Source organism: Vidua chalybeata, chromosome 4 (assembly GCF_026979565.1).
Source record: "Vidua chalybeata isolate OUT-0048 chromosome 4, bVidCha1 merged haplotype, whole genome shotgun sequence".
In the NCBI taxonomy this organism is placed as follows: Eukaryota; Metazoa; Chordata; class Aves; order Passeriformes; family Viduidae; genus Vidua; species Vidua chalybeata.
Window position 1 is genome coordinate 55,709,646 of NC_071533.1, and position 21,736 is coordinate 55,731,381.

Sequence of the window (21,736 nt, forward strand, 5' to 3'; positions counted from 1 at the left end):
CTCTTTGTTTCCCTACTGACTTTTTAATAATATATATGAATAATTTGGCAAGCAAGTTTATTGTTACTAATTTCTAAGGTTAAATTAGCATTTTTGTGTAATCCAAAATGACTGTGAGAAGAATTAAAGGGATAAAGGATAATTAAAGCTTGATTATAAAATGGTTGCTTTAATGGACACAGATTTTAACAAGTAGGTGTGGTTTTCTTCAAAAGTTGAAAAATCTTTTCAGACTTTTTCATAAGTATGGAAATTGAGATACTTCCTAGTTTGTTATAATACATCTTTATTTTTCTATATTTTCACCTTAATTATGTATTAAATCAGACATTAGCAGTCTCCTTAAAAATGTGAAATATTCTACTCAGAGTAATACTGTAGTTAAGCATGAAATAGAAGATGGACCTGAGAGGTGAGTTTTGTGTGTGCACGTGCATACACACACCTATATGTATTAAATCTATATATGGGCGTCTACAAAATGGAAACACTTCCTCATATTCCATAAAAGTTTTTTTTTCAGTTATATTCCCCAACTTACCAGTTTGGTTTTAGCACTTAATTTGCTTGTATGTCACTGCAGGATGTATATTACAATTTATGCTTGTGTAATTCTATGAAATTATATTCATGCTTCTCACTCAAGTATCATTTATATACAAGTAAAACCACCCTGTTTGTACACAGCATTTTGTTTTGAATGGTACTAGTGCACAGTTGCAGCATTTCTCTCTGCTTGTGTTGGTTGCTGCTTAGAGTTGCTACTAGTCTAGTCTGGAAAAACACTCGTAATACTTTACTGATACCAACTTTAACTTTACTCTCTGTAACAAGTAAGGTAACTGCAGAATCTTAACTTTTTTTTCTTTTAAAAAGTGTTTTAACACTTTAATAACCTGATTAAGGTATTTTATTCTGGATTACTTGGAAACACTGTCAAATAGCTTGGTCACGATACATGGTTTGCTAAATGCATTAATCTCTGACTTTGTACATATAGTGGAGTTGCTAATTTAATCTCGGTAAAAAACATAATTTTCTCTTTGTAACTTTAAAAATCTGTTTGTTTCTAGAACACAATTGTAGAGGCCTCTATCCAGTTGCCAGCTTCCCTTTTCACCCAAAAACAAAAAAGAGAAATCAGACCAGCAGATGAATCTATCTACAAGCTTCAGCTTATTGCATTTCGCAATGGAAAGCTTTTCCCAGCAACAGGAAATTCAACAAATCTGGCTGATGATGGGAAACGTCGTACAGTTGTAACTCCAGTTATTCTTACCAAGATAGGTTTGTTTTTATTATTATTTTTTATGATCTTTACTAAACAGTTTTGACTCCCTTATTTTGATTAGTGTGTACCAGTAGAAAGTTTTAGCATCTAATGTGTTACATGATGAGAAATTTACGTGCAAGTACATTTTCTTTGTAACAGATGGATTAAACGTAGCCAGTCACCACGTTCCTATCAATGTGACACTGCGGCGCATTGCACACGGAGCAGATGCTGTTGCAGCTCAGTGGGACTTCGATCTCCTGAATGGACAAGGGGGATGGAAATCTGATGGCTGTCGAATCCTTCTGTCCGATGAAAATATTACCACCATTCAGTGCTACTCCCTCAGCAACTATGCTGTTTTAATGGTATGACACTTAGGAATTTAGTTTCTTTCTTCAACTTAAAAATGTTTCAAGATACAATTCTGTTTGGTTTTTTTTCTTGTGTTAAGGAAAACAAGCATTCCTACACTTCATTTCACATAAAACTAGACATAATAAATACATCTTTAGTTTTTGCCCTTTTTGATGTAAACATTGAAGTTAGAGGAGGTTGAAGTGGAAATCTATCAAAATGTAATTAATTGAGTAATATATAATTAATAAACAACTGGATACACTAGGAAAAAAAGAATTTTCATATGCAAAGTACTATATTATAGGAAGACATTTTAATGAGTTAGTTAATCAAATCAGTTTTCATGAACTTTAGTCTATGAATGACAGGTTATCTTCAAACTGTTACTGCTCTTTTTTTTAAACTATCTTCTCTGTGTTAGATTAGATTCGTTGACTTTGTCAGTTGACCAGGAGTGCTTTCCCAAGTATTTTTTTTGTGATCCATAACAAAAGACAGCTATTTCACTCCAAATTAACTGTTAATTCACTAGTATGTAGGTCTGTTACCAGAAGATTTCAGTGGAAATGGAAAAAAGATCAAAACACTTAGTAACTATGAAAACTATTTTTTAAATACTGCTGAGAAATAGTATCCAAAATCTAGTCTAAGCATATTGGTATCAATAAAATGGTTAACCAGTTCTGAAACATGGCGATAGAAGAGACACTTTCTTTTAGCGCTTCTCACTTGGGAAGCTGAATTTCTTCTTTGTCTGTTCTCAGAACTCTTAATTTCAGGATCTAGCCTGGGAAACTTCCCTTTTTATAGATGGTGACTGCTACCCTGCTCATCAGTAATCCTTACAGATGCTAAATTATAAAATGTAATACATAAATAGGGTGAACTGGTAGTAAGCTGAGCGAAATATTATGAGGTTTAGGAAATACTGTTAAATGTAAATTTGATATGGGTTTTGTGGCAGTTAATGTGTTCCTTTTGGAATTAAATATATATTTTTATGTAATCATACATGGAAGAAAGAGGACTCCTTCATGATGATTAGTGGATTAGAAGTTGATATTTTTCTTTAGCAACTCAGATTTTCAAAAATCTTTCTCTGAAAAGAATTAAATGGTAATTACCAAACTATACTTATATAAAATTGATTTACATGCCAAGCTTTTTAAAAAAGCCCAAAGAGAGCAACTTTTCACTTTACCTTTGAGGCTACTGTTTTAAATTACTTTAAACTTCTGCAATCAAGTCAACTTTTACAAGTAGTGTTCCTTCCTTGATATTTTTAAAATATATAATGCTTTCCTAAAATTTAGCAGCATTTTTAAAGCAGAATTAAAATTAATTTCTATGTATAATATGCATATAAAGAGAGATTATGCTTTAAATTGGTCACATTTCTGTCACCTGGAGGAAGAAAAATGAAAAGCATGCTCAATCTGCTTCTATAAAGACTCTTTCTGAATTAACACATGGCAAGATTGTATGACTACCCTCTTGTGAATTATAGAGGGAACTGTTGACAATCAGAAATCAAGTTAGAGAAAGGGGCAGCTTTCTTCCTTTTCTGTCAGAAGCTCTTGTTGTATACTTGCTCAGAACTGGTATCCCTTAAATATTAAGCCACTTTCCAAAACGTTAGGCTGTAGAGACTAGAGAGGAGGGCATAGGTGGAGGGACCCAGAGCAACACTCATCTGACAGATGTTCTTTGCACATGGATAATGCATTACAGAAACTCTAAATGTCTACGTGCTGCTAAAAGAGCTTTTCATAATGCCTATCCCTATATTAACCAAAAAAGCCTTAATAGCCTATTTCATTTCTAGACTCCCATCATGTTCTGAAAGTCTGGGTTCTGGTCTTGGGCTCAGAGGAAGTTCTTTAGGGTTCAGTTGTAGAAGTTTGCTCTTTAATCCAGCAGTTGTCATTAATATAAAACATGTGAAACAGCAGGGGCAGGAGGGACCTGAACATGGTGGTTCATCATCCTGGCTGGATGGTGAATGGCTTAACCAGAGCTATTTCACTTTATTTTAATCTACTTTACTTTAGTACATATATGTGTAGAAGAAAGGAATTTGTAGTTACTGACTGACCCTCTTCATACATTTCAGAACATAATGTGAAGTCCTCTGGTAAGGAAACACATCACTGACTGCTTGGTTTTCTATCTAGTGATTTACGAAGATGCAGTTGTAAAACTTTGTATTTATTTGGAGATTATCTTCACCACTGTTTAATAATAGAAGAGATAAGCAGAAAGCTCAGCTGAAAACTCATTATTACAGACTGAACAGAGGAAAAAACCCCAGCAATAGTGGCTGAGAAGAAACAAGAGTTCTACTAATTAACTATAAACTCCCAGTATTCTTAATGCCATCTCTACTGTTACTCTACTGTCATTCTTTTTTACTTAATAATTATTTATTATCAGTTTAGCTCAGAAAGAACATTATTAGCTCCCCTTACTGTTTTTACTAGGTCTGATGAAAAATGTCAGTGCAATGGATAAAGAATTCTACTGATTTATTCCACTGGTTATTGGGTCAAGGCCTCGGCTATCTAGGCAAGGCATATACTGAGTTTCCTCAGACGTTTTAGAAGATTATTGTAAATCTTGTGATTTTGTAGCTCTCATTTTTGAAATTCACACCTATACATACATGAGATCTTGTTACCTGACACCAGTCTGGAAGCAGCAAGCAGAATTGCCCTATAGTTTCTGTTGCCTGGTACTCATGGGCCAGGTGTGACAAAACATTTGCTCATGCTTGTAACAGCAGTGAGTTCTCGGGGATCCCCAGCTGCATAACAACCAGGCCATGGGTAGTGTTGAAATTGGATGACACTGTCTGCCTGAGGCATAAATTCTTATGATCCTTTTCCAGGTGCCAAAGAAAACCAAATAGATAAGAATCAAACTGACAACCTGATTAAATTAGTTTAAAATGAGGTTGTTGAGTTAGTTAGGAATAACAAATTTATATTCTGATGAAAGAACAATTGAAGGTATGGTGAAGAGACTGTTGACTCTAATTTAATTGTAAGCCTCAATTCAAAAACTCTTTTCCTGTCCATGAAATCAGATTACTGATCTTAAGCTTAAAAGTATCACTGCTTTTTCTCAAAACAGACTAAAACTTCCTCCTAATCTTTTACTGTTCTTTCTTAATGCTAAGTTTTTTCTCCCTTTCCTCAGGACATTTTTGAACTTTGCCAATTCCAGAAGTTTAAGAGTGACTCACATGGAATTATAGGGAAGAGATTTTTCTGTATCCTGTGTATTCCCAAAAATTACTTTTCATAGATATTTTCACTAATCATAGTTAAGTAAATTTACTGTATTTTGTGCTGAGGACTACAGTTTCTTTTGAGTTGTCATGTCTGTGTCCCCTCCCCACTCCTGGAAACTCTAGTAAATTGTAACTGCTTCCAAAAATTTCTTCTTCAGAGTAAATGAAAATGTCATTCTGGGTGGATTCAGAAAATATAATTGATGCTATAGAGCTGTTGAATTCTCTTAGAGTTATCAACTATTCTGGTCAAACAGTAATCATAGTATAACAGTCTGGTAGGAACATCTGGTGCCATTTGGTCCATTTAACCTGCTCAAAGTTTGACTGCCTTTAAAGTCAAATCTTACAGCTCCAGGTCATATTCAGTCAAGCTTTGAGTATCTCCAGGGACACAGTCTTCCTGGGCAGTATGTGACCATTTCAGAATTCTTCTCCTTCTCTGTATCTAATCAGAATTTTCTGTGTTGCTGATACTGTCAGTTTCCTTTCATTAGTGGATGGTTCAGCTCCAAGAAGGGTTTGAAAGAGTTTGACTCGGTCTTCTTTATACCATCCCACTAGGCAGTCTAATATAATAATGAGATTTCTCCTCTCTTCCTTTTCTTCTTAAAGATAAAAGATGACATCTTCAGCCTCAGACACTGTATGCTTCATCCTGCTAATCATCCTGGTGATCTGTTAGACTTGCTCCATCCAGTATGTCAGTGTCTTTCTTGTGCTGGGGAGCCTCAAACTGCATGTTCTGCAGGGTGGTCTCTAAGTGCTCAGCAGAAGGGAAGGATCAGCTCACCCACTTGCTGTGTCAGTGCTCACACAGCAAAGTGTGGCCTTGGGCTGCAGGTGACATTGCTGACTTGTGGTCAGCTTTTGTCTACCACTGACTCAAGCTGTTTTCTAATCAGTCCAATGCCCAGCCTCTATTTTTATGTGCATGGGGTTATTCCATTCCAGATGCAGATCCTTTAACATTTTCCTGTCAGTGATGTTCTTTGGGCTGTTAAAGAAGATAATCACAACTGAAACACACAGTTATTCCACATCTGAACTTAGAAATATTTTAAGATTAAGAAAATAGTGTGTTTCTATAAGCTGCTGACCTCTCTATCTTCAAGAATACATGAAGTTGAACTGTTCTATAAGAATTGTGACTGCATTTATAAAGGTCAGCCAGAATAGCAGATAATTGCAGAAGAAACCCAGAAATAACAAATAAATGATTGGAGAGTTGTTTTGGGACCAGTGGGAAAGGAAGGAAGACATTTCATCTGGAAGGTGTCTGTTACTTCTTGTGTTCCCTTTGTCATTGCCCCACCCTCAAAAAATAGATACAGTGGACTAACCTTACTGTTTTTGTTGTCAGGACTTGACTGGAGCTGAATTATATACACAGCCAGCTGACCTTCTGCATCCAGTAATTTATGCCACTGCCATGGTTTTGCTGATGTGCCTGTTGATGATCATGGTCAGTTACATATACCATCACAGGTAGGAATCAAAATTACCAGACTAAGAAAATGAGTTTGATCATGCTTAGGACTACCTTTTCTATTTTATAAGAGCATGATATAGTAATATGCTTTCAGTGTTTTTTCCCTATAAAATTTGTTGATGCAAACTAAGAGTTATGCAAGTAGCTATTTCATCTTTGAGTATGATAATTTAGCTGTCATAACCATGTCTTTCCTTCAATTCTTCATTTTGCTTCACGATGAAAGAGGCCATTCAGTAATAATGGTAGAATTTAACAAACTGTTCAGCCTTTTACATTTCTGTTGATGTGAAAGCTTGAATCCTAAAATTTTTAAATCAGGCCCCAAATAGAGCTGGTAATAGGTGGGTGCTTTAATTTCTTGTGATAAAGTCCAGAGATCGTATTTGATTACAAAGTATGTGGTAGTCAAACAATCATTAACAGGAATGATATGTTGTTTATCACAGAGTATCTTGCTAGTTTCTGAAAACAGTAATGTAGCTGTATTTTATATTGTCTAATTTGTTTCTTTTAACAGTGTGATCAGGATCAGTGTTAAAAGCTGGCATATGTTAGTTAACTTGAGCTTTCATATTTTCCTGACGTGTGTGGTATTCATTGGAGGCATAACTCAGACCAGGAATGCCAGTATTTGCCAAGCGGTAAGTAAAACTTAGTTACTGGTTTTGTAGTCCTATATAGGAATATGCCCCCCTTGCCACTTACAGAACTCTAATACTGTATAGGCATTCATCAAAATATAAAATCTAGACAAAAAAATTAATGTTTTGCTTTTAAGTCATCTAGTCCAACACCCCTGCAGTAAAGATGGATATCTTCAGCTAGATCAGATCGCTCAGAGCCCCATCCAGCCTGACCTGCAGTATTTCCAGAGATGGGGCATCTAATACCTCTCTGGGCAACCCGTGCCTGTGTTTTGCCAGCCTCCTTGTAAAAAACTTTCTTACATCCAATACAAATCAACAATCTTTCACTTTACAATCATTCTTCCTATCACTACATGCCTTTGTTAAATGTGCAACAGATACTTTTTTCCCAAAATGCTACCACAAAAACGAAGTTTTATTGGTTATTTCTGTTTTTGAGACTTGATTACTATGGAATTATTTTATAAGCCTGTATGTGGCCTTTACAGGCCATGTGAGATCTGATTTTCAAAGGTATTAAAATACCTATTTCCATTTGTTCAGTATAACTGAAAGGGAGGGGAGAGAAGTGTTTCAAGCCCCCATGCTTTATTGAGACTCCTTCTTTTTAATGATTTGCCCTTCTAAAATTTGGCCATCTCAATTCAGTTGCACTGTTTCAGTATAACAACAGTTGCTGCTTTCAGAAAATGTCAGTGAAATTTAATTTTTTTTTCTTAATCCAATGATTAAAAAAAAATTCACATAATATTCTATAATGCTTTTTGTTTGAATTTACTGGAGTTATTAGGTTGACAGTTCAAAGTGTTGTAATAAAATATATCCCTGGATCTTTCTCCTATGTATATGCACACATACACACACCTTTTTTCTTACCTTCCTGGAGACAGACATCCTTCAGAAGAAACCTTGTGATACAGATAGGCTGTTTGAGAATTGTGTGTTTTTACTGGTGACTGAAAATGGCAAAAAACCCACTTCTAGTTAGCTTGACTGGAACTCAAGTGTAGCCTTTTCTTTGTGCATGTGCTGTCATGGCAGTGTTGGCTTGTGAATAAAACAGTAGAGGATAAGGAGATTCCACTGTGAAGCAGACTGCATTAATGTTTTGGCAGGTTAAACATCTAATGCACTTTCTTTATCTTTGCATTATGTTAAAATTGCTGATGAGTGTTGGCTGTCTGTGTTTTGCCATCTGCTCCATACTTCTCACAGTATCACAAGTTTGCTGTTCCTTTACTTGTTTCAATTTGAACAATGTCTGTACCACAGGACATTTTAAATTAAGTCTTTTGCAAAATACAGTTTCCTAAAGTGTATGATTGAAATGTACACTTCTGAAAGTGTTTTTCTCTTGCTATTAAGTTTTAAGGGTTTGCATTACATATTTCTTTTGTTTTAAACTATAATGACTTGATGCTTACTTAGAGTGGTCATATAAAATAAGAGGATTTTTTTTCTCTTTAATTGAGCTTTTGAAAAATTCAGTTTTATGGTGAGTTGTGAGTTTAATGATTACTGTATCAACTTAGTAGAAAGGAAATATATGGGGGTTAATTCTTTTTTTGTTGTCTATTTTTGTTTTAAGGTTGGGATAATTCTCCATTATTCCACTCTTGCAACAGTACTGTGGCTGGGAGTGACATCTCGTAATATTTACAAGCAGGTAACCAAAAAAGCAAAAAGGTGTCAAGATCCTGATGAGCCACCTCCTCCACCCAGGCCAATGCTGAGGTGAGTTGTTTCTGTGGCTCCTTATTTCCCAGCTAGCTACATTTATATTCTCACCAGAAAATGCAAAAAGTCACTCCCCTTGTGTTCTCTCCAGGTCTGTAAAGTTCCTTTAGGTTTTGTTGTTCCTCAGTTATGTTAAGGAGGATGAGCTGAAAGACTATTGGTCTTAGTGTATTACAGACACAATGCTGGGTTGCTGATTGGTAAAAGTCAATAGTGTTTGATCATCACCACTGAAGGTTTAATTGGGACTTTAGATAGCAACACAACCCATTAAATTGTCAGAAGAAAGAATGTGTGGAACTGTTAACACAATTTAACACTGCAATTTAAGTAAATAAAGCAAAATATACTTTCCAAAGATTGTTTACAAATTATTTGAAAAATAGGACTGTCACTCATTATCAAATGAAAATAGTGTTCTTTGTGTGGTGTTCCTACTAGAATTTTCTGAAATCCCAGAAATGAGACAAACTAATTCTCTGTTAAATTCACATATGTGCAATGTTCTTAGTAGAAAATACTGATGTATCTTGTTGATGTTACCTCCTCAGCTTCTGGGTATTAATTAAAAACTGCTACAGTGAAATTCTCCACAAGGTGGCAGGAGTTGATTAACTTTGATTAGTTACAGGCAAATATTTAAAGAAGTTGATTTTGAAAGTACAGAGATTGCAGAAAAACAGATGTGCTTTTCTGATTATTTTCAAGTAACATTTTCAGTACCACATACAAGCATTTTTATCCCTTATTACAAAGTTTCTGCTTTGGAAAACTTTGTGGTAAAATTACCAGCCTCACATGCTGAGCTTTGCACAGACACGAACATGCCATTTCAGGTCTGAGCACCTCATCTCTGACACTGGCAGACTCTGACACTTGCTCTGGAGGCAAGTATCCAAGAGAAGAATGGAGCAAACAGGTTTTATATTTTTCAGATTTTCTCAGTGTCCAACTTTCTGCGGATCAGGAGTTTCCTCAGTCAGATAGATGTGTGATGTTTTTGTATGGAAAGACCACAGAAGAATTATTTTTTTCAGTTGTCTTTTAAACTTAGGTTCAAAATAAAACTACCCATAATGTAGTACTTGTAAAAAGATTTGTTTTGTCTGGCCAGCTCCTGATTGCTGCATCAAGATACAGAATAAACCAATGTCAGAATCTGATCTTTGTAGGATTCATCTCGATTTCCAAGGAAGTCATAATTTGTTTTAGACTGTTGTTTTGTGTCTCAAGTGAGACAAGAGTAATTTCTGGTGAATTATCAGAAATGCAGTGGAAAAGTCTAGGACCACCATAATAGGTGCCTCCTGTTGATGAAAAACAAACGCTCACCCACATGTCACAGGAAGAGTTTCTGCTTTTGTGTTCTGATCTGAATTTGGACTGGATTAGTATAAGCTGCAGGACTGAGTGCTGTTAATGTCACTGCTGATCAGTAATTATTGATCTGCCACTAATTAATACAATGTGAATTCATAGAAATCAGAATGAAAAGTGTGATATTCTAACAACATAGGCCCTTTTTCTTCTTGGAAGTATACAGTTCTCATCAATAGCACCACAGGGAAGCAGGAGGTATATACTATAAAATTACAGAATCCATTAAAAGTAAGAAAAAAAGCACAAACAACCTACCATCTGCTGAGCCCCTGCACCCAAAAAAAAATTTCAGCTAACAGTGTAAATAATATTAGGCAAGTTTGTCTCTGAAACATGGGACATACCCCTTAGTATTTTTATTCTAAGTTTCCTTATTCTTTTCCAGACTGAGTGCTTTTGCTTCTTCCTTCTAACACTGTATACTTTTGTTCAGAGTCTGTGAGTGGGAAGTGGGAGTGAACAGCTTTGAGAGAGAGGCAGCTTACAGCAGGAGGAGAAAAACTGTAGTGAGGAAGACTTAGAAAACAATTGATACTGCCAAAGTCCAAACTTGATTCACCCTATATAGTTTCATAAAGAGCTTGTACACTTCCCAAATCCTGGAAAGCTCTAATTTCCCTCATAGTGACTTCAAAAAATCCATTGCACTTAAGCAGCTGCTGATAATTTTTTTTTTTTTTTTTTAGGTTCTACCTTATTGGTGGAGGGATCCCTATCATAGTTTGTGGAATAACAGCTGCAGCAAACATTCGAAATTATGGCAGCAGACCCAATGCACCTTAGTAAGTACCCTATAAGTGAGTGCTTTGTCCTAAGATTTCTTAGGCTTGCTTTTCTCTGAATACTTGTTGCAATTAATTCTGATTCTTCCTGAAAACATAGCACAGACAAGATCATGTCAATAAACTGAAAAAAATATAAATGACTTGTGCGAGATGTTAATTTATTCTTTGGTTTGTTTCTTTTGCAGTTGCTGGATGGCTTGGGAGCCTAGCTTAGGAGCATTTTATGGACCTGCTAGTTTTATAATTTTCATAAACTGCATGTATTTTCTCAGCATATTTATACAACTAAAGCGTCACCCTGAACGCAAATACGAGCTGAAGGAACCCATTGAGGAGCAACAGCGTCTGGCCACCAACGAACATGGAGAACTGGCCCATCAGGATTCATTGTCAGTGTCCTTGGTGTCCACGTCTGCTTTGGAGAACGAGCACAGTTTTCCAGCACAGCTTCTGGGAGTGGGCCTTACTTTGGTTTTGTATGTTACACTGTGGATCTTTGGAGCTCTGTCCATCTCCCTCTATTATCCTATGGACCTGATCTTCAGCTGTTTCTTTGGGGCAACGTGTTTAAGCCTCAGTGCCTTTCTTATGGTGCACCATTGCATTAACAGGGAAGATGTCAGGCATGCTTGGATAACAACTTGCTGCCCAGGAAGGAGTACATATTCAGTGCAAGTAAATGTGCCACCCTCCAGTTCCAGTGGAACCAACGGAGAGGCCCCAAAATGCACCAACAGTAGTGCAGAATCCTCATGCACAAATAAAAGTGCCTCAAGCCTAAAAAATTCGTCTCAAGGTTGTAAACTAACTAACTTACAAGCTGCAGCAGCTCAGTGCCACCCTACTTCTCTGCCATTGAACACAGGTCCTCAACTTGATAACAGTCTGACTGAACATTCAGTAGATAATGATATCAAAATGCATGTGGCTCCATTAGAGGTACAGTTTCGGACAAACGGACACCCAAGCCGGCACCATAAGAACAGGAGCAAGGGCCATCGTGCCAGCAGGCTTGCAGTGCTGAGGGAATATGCTTACGATGTACCCACGAGTGTGGAAGGAAGTGTGCAAAACGGCTTACCCAAAACTCGCCCGAGCAACAGCGAAGGGCACTCCAGGAGCCGAAGAGCCTACCTGGCATACAGGGAACGTCAGTATAACCAGTCCCAACAAGAAAGCAGTGATGCTTGCAGTACACTTCCAAAAAGTAGCAGAAATACAGAGAAAACAATAGCTACCAACAACAAAAAAGATATTCTAAGGAAACCAATAGCAGCTGAACTTGAAAACCAGCAAAAATCTTATGGCTTAAATTTAGCCATCCAGAATGGACCACTTAAAAGCAGTGGACAGGATGGACCTTTGCTCACTGCAGACAGTACTGGTAATATTAGAACTGGGTTATGGAAACATGAAACTACTGTGTAGCATTATAATTCTTTGTGGGATGAATCCATATAAACTGTGATTACACATTCCTTAAAGCTATTAACAGTTTTAAAGACTGTTTACAAACTGTAGGTACTTAATGCAGGGAGGGAACAAAGATAATATGCCAAGCAAAAAAATATATGCATTATTACCTTTGGTGTTGTTACAAAGATGAACTCTTGCTTGGTATTTTGTCAAATTTTTTTGAAGTGTCAGTCTTGAGAGATGCAGAACACAACTTTGTAAATTTTTTTTTTTTACCTGTAACCCTGCAGATGTGTCCATAACACATTTCAAATTTGTATTTAAATGTATAATAAATAGTATTTTCCCCAGCAGCCCAAAGTTGCACTTTTTTATTGGGTTTTTAAAATACTACTGCACTGAATGTCGTATTGATTTTACTGTTTCATTATCTGAAACTTATGAACTTCCATTACCAAGAAAATACTGAAGTTAGTTTTCTACACTTAGGTTATTGACACCTCAGTGTAAACAAGATAATATTTTGTATCATTCTGCTGTGACCAATTTGAAATTGTAATTGCAGAGTGATGCTTGAGGTTGTAGGTGTTTCCAGCACTTATATCCATTTTGCTAAAAATAAAACCATAAAGCTATGCGTATTAAATAGCAAAAAATGCTTCTGTATAATCAAGTACTGATACCACAACTGAGCCTTTAAGCAACAAATGGAATTGGGTTGTATATGCTTGGTTAGTTGGTTTCCCGCTTCAGACTTGCCACTTTTGGGTGTTTTAGTTAAATGTATCTGAGTTGCAATACAGATCTAACGTTGTCCCTACACAAATACTGTGTTAAATAATTTATAAACTCGTTCAAATATGTTTAATTACTGCTTGCCAGATTTACTGCAGCCTCTAGTAGTCTGATAGTGTAAACTAATCTTCGATGCATTGTACAAACCTCTGCAGTAGGACAGTGTTGATAGAACCCAAACTCTTATTTTTACTTCTTGTGGGTAGTTACCATTTAAGAATTCTTTCAGGAACATTTTGACAAGTGTATGACTCAGTTTTCATTGCTATTCTATTTTCCTGGTTTCAGAAGAGGTGGCTTTTAGCTTGTGGCCAACCTTACAGATACCGTAAGGATAGACTCTCAGAATAAAAGGAGCTTATGGGTATTACCAAAGAAAATAATTTTAACTAAATATAAAAGTGTATCATATCTGTTTTAAATCTATTTTATAAGGTATCTACACATCTTAGACAACTGACTGCTTTGTAATTATTGTTTATGGATTATTATTTGGTACAGGAAGGTTCCTTTTAGTAGCAGAAAAGCAGTTTTGGACCTAGAAGTCAAAACCAGCAACTTGATCCTATTCCATTCCAAATGCTGCAAGTCAAGAAAACTGAACTGCAGACAGTAAGGGCATTTGTCAAGAAAAATAATAATCTCTTGAGATAAATTTGTATGTTACACAGCTAGGAATAATTCACAGTCTATAGCTCAAACTGAGATACTCTTACATTATATTTAATCAGGTACTGATATTGTGCTTTTTTTATAGTAACAAATGTATGTACTCATGTAAATAATTTAAGCCTACTTTTTTATCTTTAAAATTATAGTGCTGGAAAAATGTAATACATGTAAAATGTGGAAAGATGTTCAAAGTCCATAGATTATTTATTATCTGAACAAGGTATGATAGGGACTTAGGGTAGGATCAGTTATCCTTTAGAATCTGCTTGCCCATTGCCCTCTTTTCATAGGTTTGCTTGGATCCAGACATCAGTTTAGTATTTCTTGAAACCCACCTTTAAAATTAATTATATGTGTAATACTTATGCATAGCTTGATAGTTTGTCCTGTTTTGATGAGATAAAAAAGCTTTTCTCTTAGTACCTAATAAACTCTGACTAGCCTTGGTACATACAGGGTCATTAATGTAAAATATTTCTTAAATTTCTAAATATTTCTTAAATCATCACTCTAATAATCTCAAATATGCTTAGTTCACTCACTGCTATATACATAGCTACATTTGCTTTTTGTCTAACAAGTGCTTTGGCTTAGATGATAAATTAAGACATTGTTCTCTGATATAGTCTTGACAAACACAATAATACTTTCTTCTGCATTTTTCATGAAGAATTTTAAATTGAAAGAATTTCTGTAAATGAAACATGGAAGGCAGGTTATTAGACTCTGTAAAAGGGGGAATGTTCAATATAGTATCTTATTAGCAAAATTAGAAATAGAAAGTCTTCAGGCTTTTTCATACCTTCCTTTCTAATAATGTAAAGCAAGCTTATTTTCAGAATTGTAATTAATCTTCGCATGAAAAACCACATAAATCACTCCAGTGCAAAAAAAAAAAAACCCACAAAAAGCTTATTTTGGCCTCAGTGGGAAGTGGATCAATGAGAGAGTAGCTACAATCATTCATCAGATATTAAGGAAAGGAGATAATACAAAGTGGGGGCAGTTTCTGTTATGTACAAAAAAATGGAAACACTAGAAACAGTAGTTAGGGCAGGTTACTTCTATGATAAAAGCGAGTGTATTTGTGCAGTCATACTACTGGCAGAAGCAGACTTTGAAAAGCAAATGTCATGGGTATAGTGCAAAAGGGTATATGCACACCCTGTTTATATCTAAAAAAGTTTTGGTGGTTTTATCATAGAATGTTAATGGCTGGAAGGGACCTTAAAGGTAATCTAGTTTCAACTGCCCTGCCATGGGCAGGGACACTTCCCACTAGGATCAGGTCACTCAAGGCCATGTACAACCTGGCCTTGAACACTGCCAGGGATGGAGCATCCACAACTTCCCTAGGCATCCTGTTTTCAGTATCTCACCACCCTTAGAGTAAACAATTTCTTCCTAATACGTCACCTGAATTTCCCCTCTTCCAATTTGATTCCCTTACTCCAACACTACTCTGTAGTGTTGTCACTACAAGTCCTGATAAAGAATCCCTCTCTGACTTCCTGTAAGCCCCTTCAGATACTGGAAGGTGCTATGAAGTCTACACAGAATCTTCTATCTTTCTGCCTCATGTTCATTGTTAAATACATGCTATTGACTTGGCACATGGTCTCATTTGTCTCATTTGCCCCTTAATTTGGACAGAGGCATCTCTTGTTATTTGGATCTCACCCATTATCGGAACAACTTCAATGCTAATAATTTAAACTTTGTGTAGGTTAAGAAATATTTCAGATGTTGGAAGAAACAATGACTTTTTATTAAGTTCTTTAATTTTTACTTAGTTACATTTTGACCACTGCTCTGTCAGCTCTCTACTGCTTGCTGAAGCTGTTGATGTCTTGTATTGCTGCCTTTTCACATCCCTGAGCAAAGTGAAGGATCACTTTGCATTGGTTTTATTGGGTCACAGTATCCAGGTCTTAGAGAGATTAATAGCATAGACATCTGTGAGAAGTACTATTCTCCTTGGAGGTCAAGATTAACATAAAACACAAAAAAAAGCATCTAATTTAAATGAACACACTGAATTTTTAATCCCCGCTTTCAAAAAAAGGAACCTGTTGTGTTGTAGGAGTTTGGTTTTAGTTTAAGTGAGGTTTATATATGTTTGCTTCCCAGATTGGTTGAATATGGACATTTGGGGAGATAGAGGAGGAAATTACATGGTGAATGAATGCAGATGTACAATTTATTTTATCAAGAAGAGTCAAGTTTTGAAAACTGTTAAATTAGTAAGATTGTAAGTATGACAAGCCCATCAACATCACAGCTGAAACTTGCCTCCATGTAAGCAGGTAGAGAATGGCAGTCCTTAGAGGTGAGGAAAGCAGCCATCTGCCTGCTCCACTCACCTGGCCACTTCTGAAAAGTCCTCACAGAGCTCACAGCAGCTTCTCTGCTGGCTGAGGTTGTGGCTCCCCCATGCATTGTATACAAAATATGGAATTGTGGAGGATGGCTCTAGAGAGCTAAAAGATAGAAACTAAAAGGTCAGTGCAGAAATGGGCTTGCTGACATTCTCAAAGCATGACTCACAGCCAGCTGATTACATGTCTGATGTGACTTTATCATGAAAAAGCCAAACAAACTTTAAACACCTGTAATCCCAAAATATACAATTTGAATATACAAATTAAGTGCTTAGCTGAACATGACATTTTCTCTGAAGTCTGCATTTACTCAGCAGAATAATCCATATAATTCTTATATTCTTTAAGCTTTGTAATGAAATAGATGAGGCAAGACTAAAGATATTAGTGAGAAATTTTTAGTTTCTATTAGATGAAGATTCTTGAAATTTTGCATTTGATACTTAATTGCTGCATATAGTAAGAGTTTGGTGTACCTCTTCAAGCAGGACATGGCTGAATAGCTTCAAATCCAGTAATTGTGTGAATGAAAGAGAATGCTAAATGTTAGCATAGATTAATTTTTAGAACTTGATTTTAGAAATTGTTTCAGAGACATACTGTTCATAAAATGACTAAAGACATAATACTGTTTTTTTTTTTCCCTTTCATATAAAAGTTTTAACTTCTAAGTGTAAATTTCAGCTTTTACCTAGAGAAGGAGTACTTCAGCTCACTTGGAAAGCCTAAAGAGCCTTCTGTATGAATCACTATGTAATTCTTGATAGGATAAACCCTTTCTTATAATACACATCTGACATTTTTACATCATCCACTTAAAGGTCTATTTGCTGTCTATGATCATTGTTTCAGCATCAAATATTCCTCCTGCAGCCTTTTTCCCTATCTGTTGCCAGCTACAAATTAACAGAGATTGTCTTCTGCCCTCACCAACAGCCTTCTACATTGTGACACTATGGAGCAGCTTCCTGACTTTTCTGCAGCCATTTCCCTTGAGTTCACAAATGAGTAAGTTGTTCCTATAAGGCAGAATCCAAATCTCTGAACAGCAAAAATCTGCAGTATGCAGGGACTCAGTTTCATATATTAGCTGATGTTTGTATTGGATGCAACTGGTGAAATAGAAACATGTAGAAAGGACAGTTTCCTTCCTAGGAAAGGAGGCATCCTTGGTAACATTTGGAGCTGCTGAGCAAGATATTTAAAATAAATACTTGGATGTAGTGTGCATCTAATGATTAAGAGGCTTATCTCTAAAGGTGCCAGACACACAACTTTGACAGGCTCTTAGAGGAGCTGTGATACATGAACTTGTCAATTGTGTTGACACATAGCACTTAAATGGATCAGGCCACAATTTAATTTTCAGTTCTTATGGGCTGAAGCTGTACTACTATTGTAATTTCAAATAAAACTGTACTTGAATTTAATTATGGCTTGGTAACTACAAGGCACGTAGTGTTTGCAGAGAAGATTTTAATATGAAGTAGAAGAGGATAGTTGAAAGGACACCTTTGTTAAATACAGTTGCAGATGTAAAAATATCTTCTCAGAGCAGTACAGTGTCAAGATATGATAAACAAAAATGAGTGCAATCACCAGTGCTTTGCTCCTTCCATATATGGGTAACAAACAATCCAAAAGATTGTCCTAAAATGCTGCCATTTTGGGTGACATACACAGTTGGCCAGTACCTCTCAGCTGAAAGATGACCTGGATGTGGGAACCATCATCAGTCAATGGATACATCCCTGATGATGATTTACATTGCCTTATCCTCTAAAGCCACGTCATCTGGTTATCCTATAGTTTTATCTGGTACCCCTGCAGTTTTAACTGAACCTTATGGACAACACAAATGAGCTTTGGAAAAAAAGCCTCATTTAGATTTAGAACAGTTGTATGTTACTGGTTTCCAAGAAATGCATCTTTCCATGTAAAATGCAGGCAGCTTCACAATGATAACAGCATGTAGTGTCAGCTGTTCCCTTCAGTCCATGGCTCAGCTTCCCTGTCATCTTCAACAGCCACCTTTTTGATAGAATTTATACTTAGAGATTTTTCTCATCTTTCCTTTACGTAAGTTAGCTGCTTGGCAAGTTTAATTCATTAAAGATACCAGCTTAACTGGTGTGGTTCCTCTTGCCTGTTACATTTGCCACCTTATATTTAGTGTTCCTGGATTCAAGAACAGGAACAAAAGCCAGTTTAGGTCTTCTTCATTAGTCTTGTAGAGAACTCCAAATATCCTTATGTACAAAGGAAAGCTTGGGTAACAAGATCAAAATCTTAATACTGCTTAATAGGTAAGAATGTCTTCACTGTGGTAAAGATCAAGAGATGAAGATGCTCTGAGGTGTCCTAGGAGTGCCTAGTGTCTAGACATGGTGATAATGCTGGAGTTTAATAGCTGACATCTGACTGTTCTATTTCAGCCCCTACCAGCCACTTTTTGAAGCTTTTGTCTGCAAACATGCAGGCAGACCCAGGAGCATCATGAAAAAATTACTCAGAAAAAGGTTATGTGCCAGAAATACCACAGCACTTAATGGCTAAAGCCATCCAAGGGGCAATCTCTGTTCCCAAAACACCGTGTTTTGGAACAGTGTAATTACCACCATCCTAGGACCAGGGTAAAATTACATCTTCCCTACTGCCAAACAGCTTACACACATCTTAAATTTGCCCATTTGGAGGTCTTCTTCCCTTCTCCACACCCATGAAGTTAACAGGTGACAGCTGTTAACTCAGCAAGTTGGTAGTTCAGCTTGTCAAACACATATGTCTTCTATCTTTCCTAATAGGAAATTTTCTGATTTCCCAATATACATTTTTCCTAAAGATGTGTTTTCTAATGAGCAAAGCCCAAGAAGCCTATCCCAAATCCCCTGAACAGCCTTCCCCTTCCCCCTAGAATATTGGTTTGTGCTGCAAGGTGGCTTTATGTAACTGAGAAGCATTTTATAAAGCTTTATTCAATACTATTCAAATTAAAGCATAGATTATAAACTTTTGCAAGGTCACAGTATTTATTTTGTTAGACAACTGTTCACCTTCGTAAAGATGATGGGCTCTATGGTAGCATGGTATCATTATGAGTCTGGACTAGAAATGTGAGAGATTGTCTGAAGGTGTTTCTAAGACCTGCTATATTATTCCTGTTACTTTTCTTAAGTCTTTCTGCTTTTTAACAAGTATCATCTTAGCCTTGTCTTCTTGAGCAAATAGTATATCATTCTTAATGCACAGAAGAACACCTAGAGAAAATAAAAAGCTCAACCCTTTTATTAATGAAAGCACATGACAAATTCTAAATATATGCCCACTTGCCAACATATTTTATAATAGGCTGTTTATCTAGCTCTATTAAAAAAAAAAAGAAAAATACACAAACCTCTGTAAAGAAATTTGTTCTTTTCAAACTGTGCCTGCTGAAAAGATTCAAGCTACTGTTACAGTATATTTTTGCATAAGGGCAAGTTTTTCAATTTCTTGTAGAACAGTTGTCCAGAACTACAAAGCTGTAATTAATGCTTCTTAATGCTCACATCTTGCCTCCTGTGCTCTACCATTTCCACTGCATGTTCTGTATAGATGAAGTCACAGTCAGGTGCTGTCAGGCAGGCATTTTGAAGGGGAGCTGTTGATACCATGTGCTTTGTGATAATGAGACCCTAACTCATTGTTTCACAGCTGTAGAATCTCAGTGATCCAATGTCTCAGGCTAGCCATGATCAAATCCAGCCTTGGCAGTCAGAGTTGTCTGCTAACTGTAAGGTATTGCTCACCCAGAATAGCATGCTAAAAATTCAGCAGGAAGAAAATTCATGCTCCTTTCCATACAATGAGTATAGGATGCAGAGTACAATATTCCATCTGTCTCAGCTCTCCTATGTTCCTCCAGAAGTATAAGCTCCAGTAGCTTTGTACTCTCAAAGAGTAAAGAGTAGAAGCAAGAGTACTGGGAAATGTTTAGTTCTCTATGTACAGCCTTTGTTTTAAGGAAACTTGCTATTAAAAAAAACTTCCAGTCTTTAATAATGCAAAGATTCTCTTCATCATTTCAAGGACAAAATTAAAGTTGGTATGCTTCAAGTTACAAGTTGTGTGACATTTCCTTTGTTCAGGCTTAAATAATACTTATGCATTTCAGCAGCATTACAACCAAATCTATTTGATAGGGGGGAGAGAAAAATTTCCTAGAACTGTGCTCCACTTATTAATGCAAAAAAGAGCAGGAAGCAAAGACACATAGAAGGATAGATGAAGTGGGAATGGAAGAAGAACATATGAAAGAAAATGTTGTTTATAGAAAGACTTTACATTTATGACAGGGCTCTGCAGTTAATAGGACCAGACTCCACTGCCCACTGTTGCTTCTTCCTCTGAGTCCTCCCACACCTCCTAAGGGCCACAGCTGCAGAAATAACTTCAAGGGCCTGAAAGATCCCAAGAAGATTTGAGAAGAAAGAATAGAGGAGAAAATGTATTAAGAAAAAGTCACAAATAAATTGTTATGTTGCTAGTGACATGCCACTTATATCAGTCATGGGCAAAATAAATTACTAGAAACTCATCACAAACATATGGACAGGACATTAACAACAATAAATAAATTATATGAAGTAACAATATGAGTAATAACAGAATGGTAAGGAGGCAATGCAAGCCTGTCAGACAGTTTCAGTCATGGAGAGAGAATTGCCACAAATTTCAACAGGGAGCAGTCTTTCAAAATTGCCTGCAGTCACATTAAAATGGAAAAAAGTTCCCAAATATGAGCACAATCAAGATCATCTCCAGAAATGAAAGCCTACTTCAATAATAGAGGTGGCAGAGAAAAAGACTGAGTGGAGTGCAGCTGTGATTAGAAAGAGAAAACTAAGAAAACTGGCAAGTAATACTGCATTCATAAATCCCATTATGTAATTTTTACTTTTAATAGTGTGATTTCAAAGCGTTTTCTGGCCCTTATATCATAACTAGCTCTCCAAAACGCTGCACTACCAACCCCTGAAAACCTATTTTGAACCTGATGCAATAGAAGAAAAAGAAAGTTAGAAAAAATCTGTGACCTCCACCCAGACTCCCAGCCTTAGCTTTTGGGTTCTTACAGAAATCCTCTTAGAACAACAATGTACACATATTCCTAAATCAATAACTGTATTGTGTTTTGCATAATGTATTCAGTTACTTTGATGCTTTCACTGATCTCCTGTAAAGCAAGTGAACAATAAACCCCAAATACTTAAATACTTCTTGTTATGATTCCCAGACAAAGAAAACAGCCTTGTTTGCCCAGCCCTGCCTAAAATAATAATTGCATTAAGACACTTGATTTATGGTAAGTGACATTTGTATCTTGCATGTGCATCTTCTCTTAAGAATTGAGCCAGAGAATTAATAAAGCAATCCATAATCAATGAAAATCAGCATTCCCTAAAATGTATGAGAAAAACACTGCAGTTAAAGCTGTGAGGAAAGAGATAACAGCTGGCCTTGG

At 36.3% G+C, this 21,736-nt stretch overlaps 1 protein-coding gene across 1 annotated transcript in view; it reads left to right on the forward strand.

Annotated features, from left to right (window-relative positions):
* ADGRA3 (adhesion G protein-coupled receptor A3) overlaps positions 1-12,738 on the forward strand; it is a 55,415-nt gene extending 42,677 nt beyond the window's left edge. Inside the window, exons 13-19 of the mRNA XM_053941444.1 lie at positions 1,074-1,287; positions 1,433-1,641; positions 6,289-6,413; positions 6,938-7,061; positions 8,656-8,801; positions 10,871-10,966; positions 11,155-12,738. Coding sequence (XP_053797419.1) covers positions 1,074-1,287; positions 1,433-1,641; positions 6,289-6,413; positions 6,938-7,061; positions 8,656-8,801; positions 10,871-10,966; positions 11,155-12,397 — 2,157 coding nt within the window. The 3' untranslated portion in view covers positions 12,398-12,738. The remainder of the gene's footprint in view (positions 1-1,073; positions 1,288-1,432; positions 1,642-6,288; positions 6,414-6,937; positions 7,062-8,655; positions 8,802-10,870; positions 10,967-11,154) is intronic.
* Positions 12,739-21,736: the final 8,998 nt, after the last annotated feature.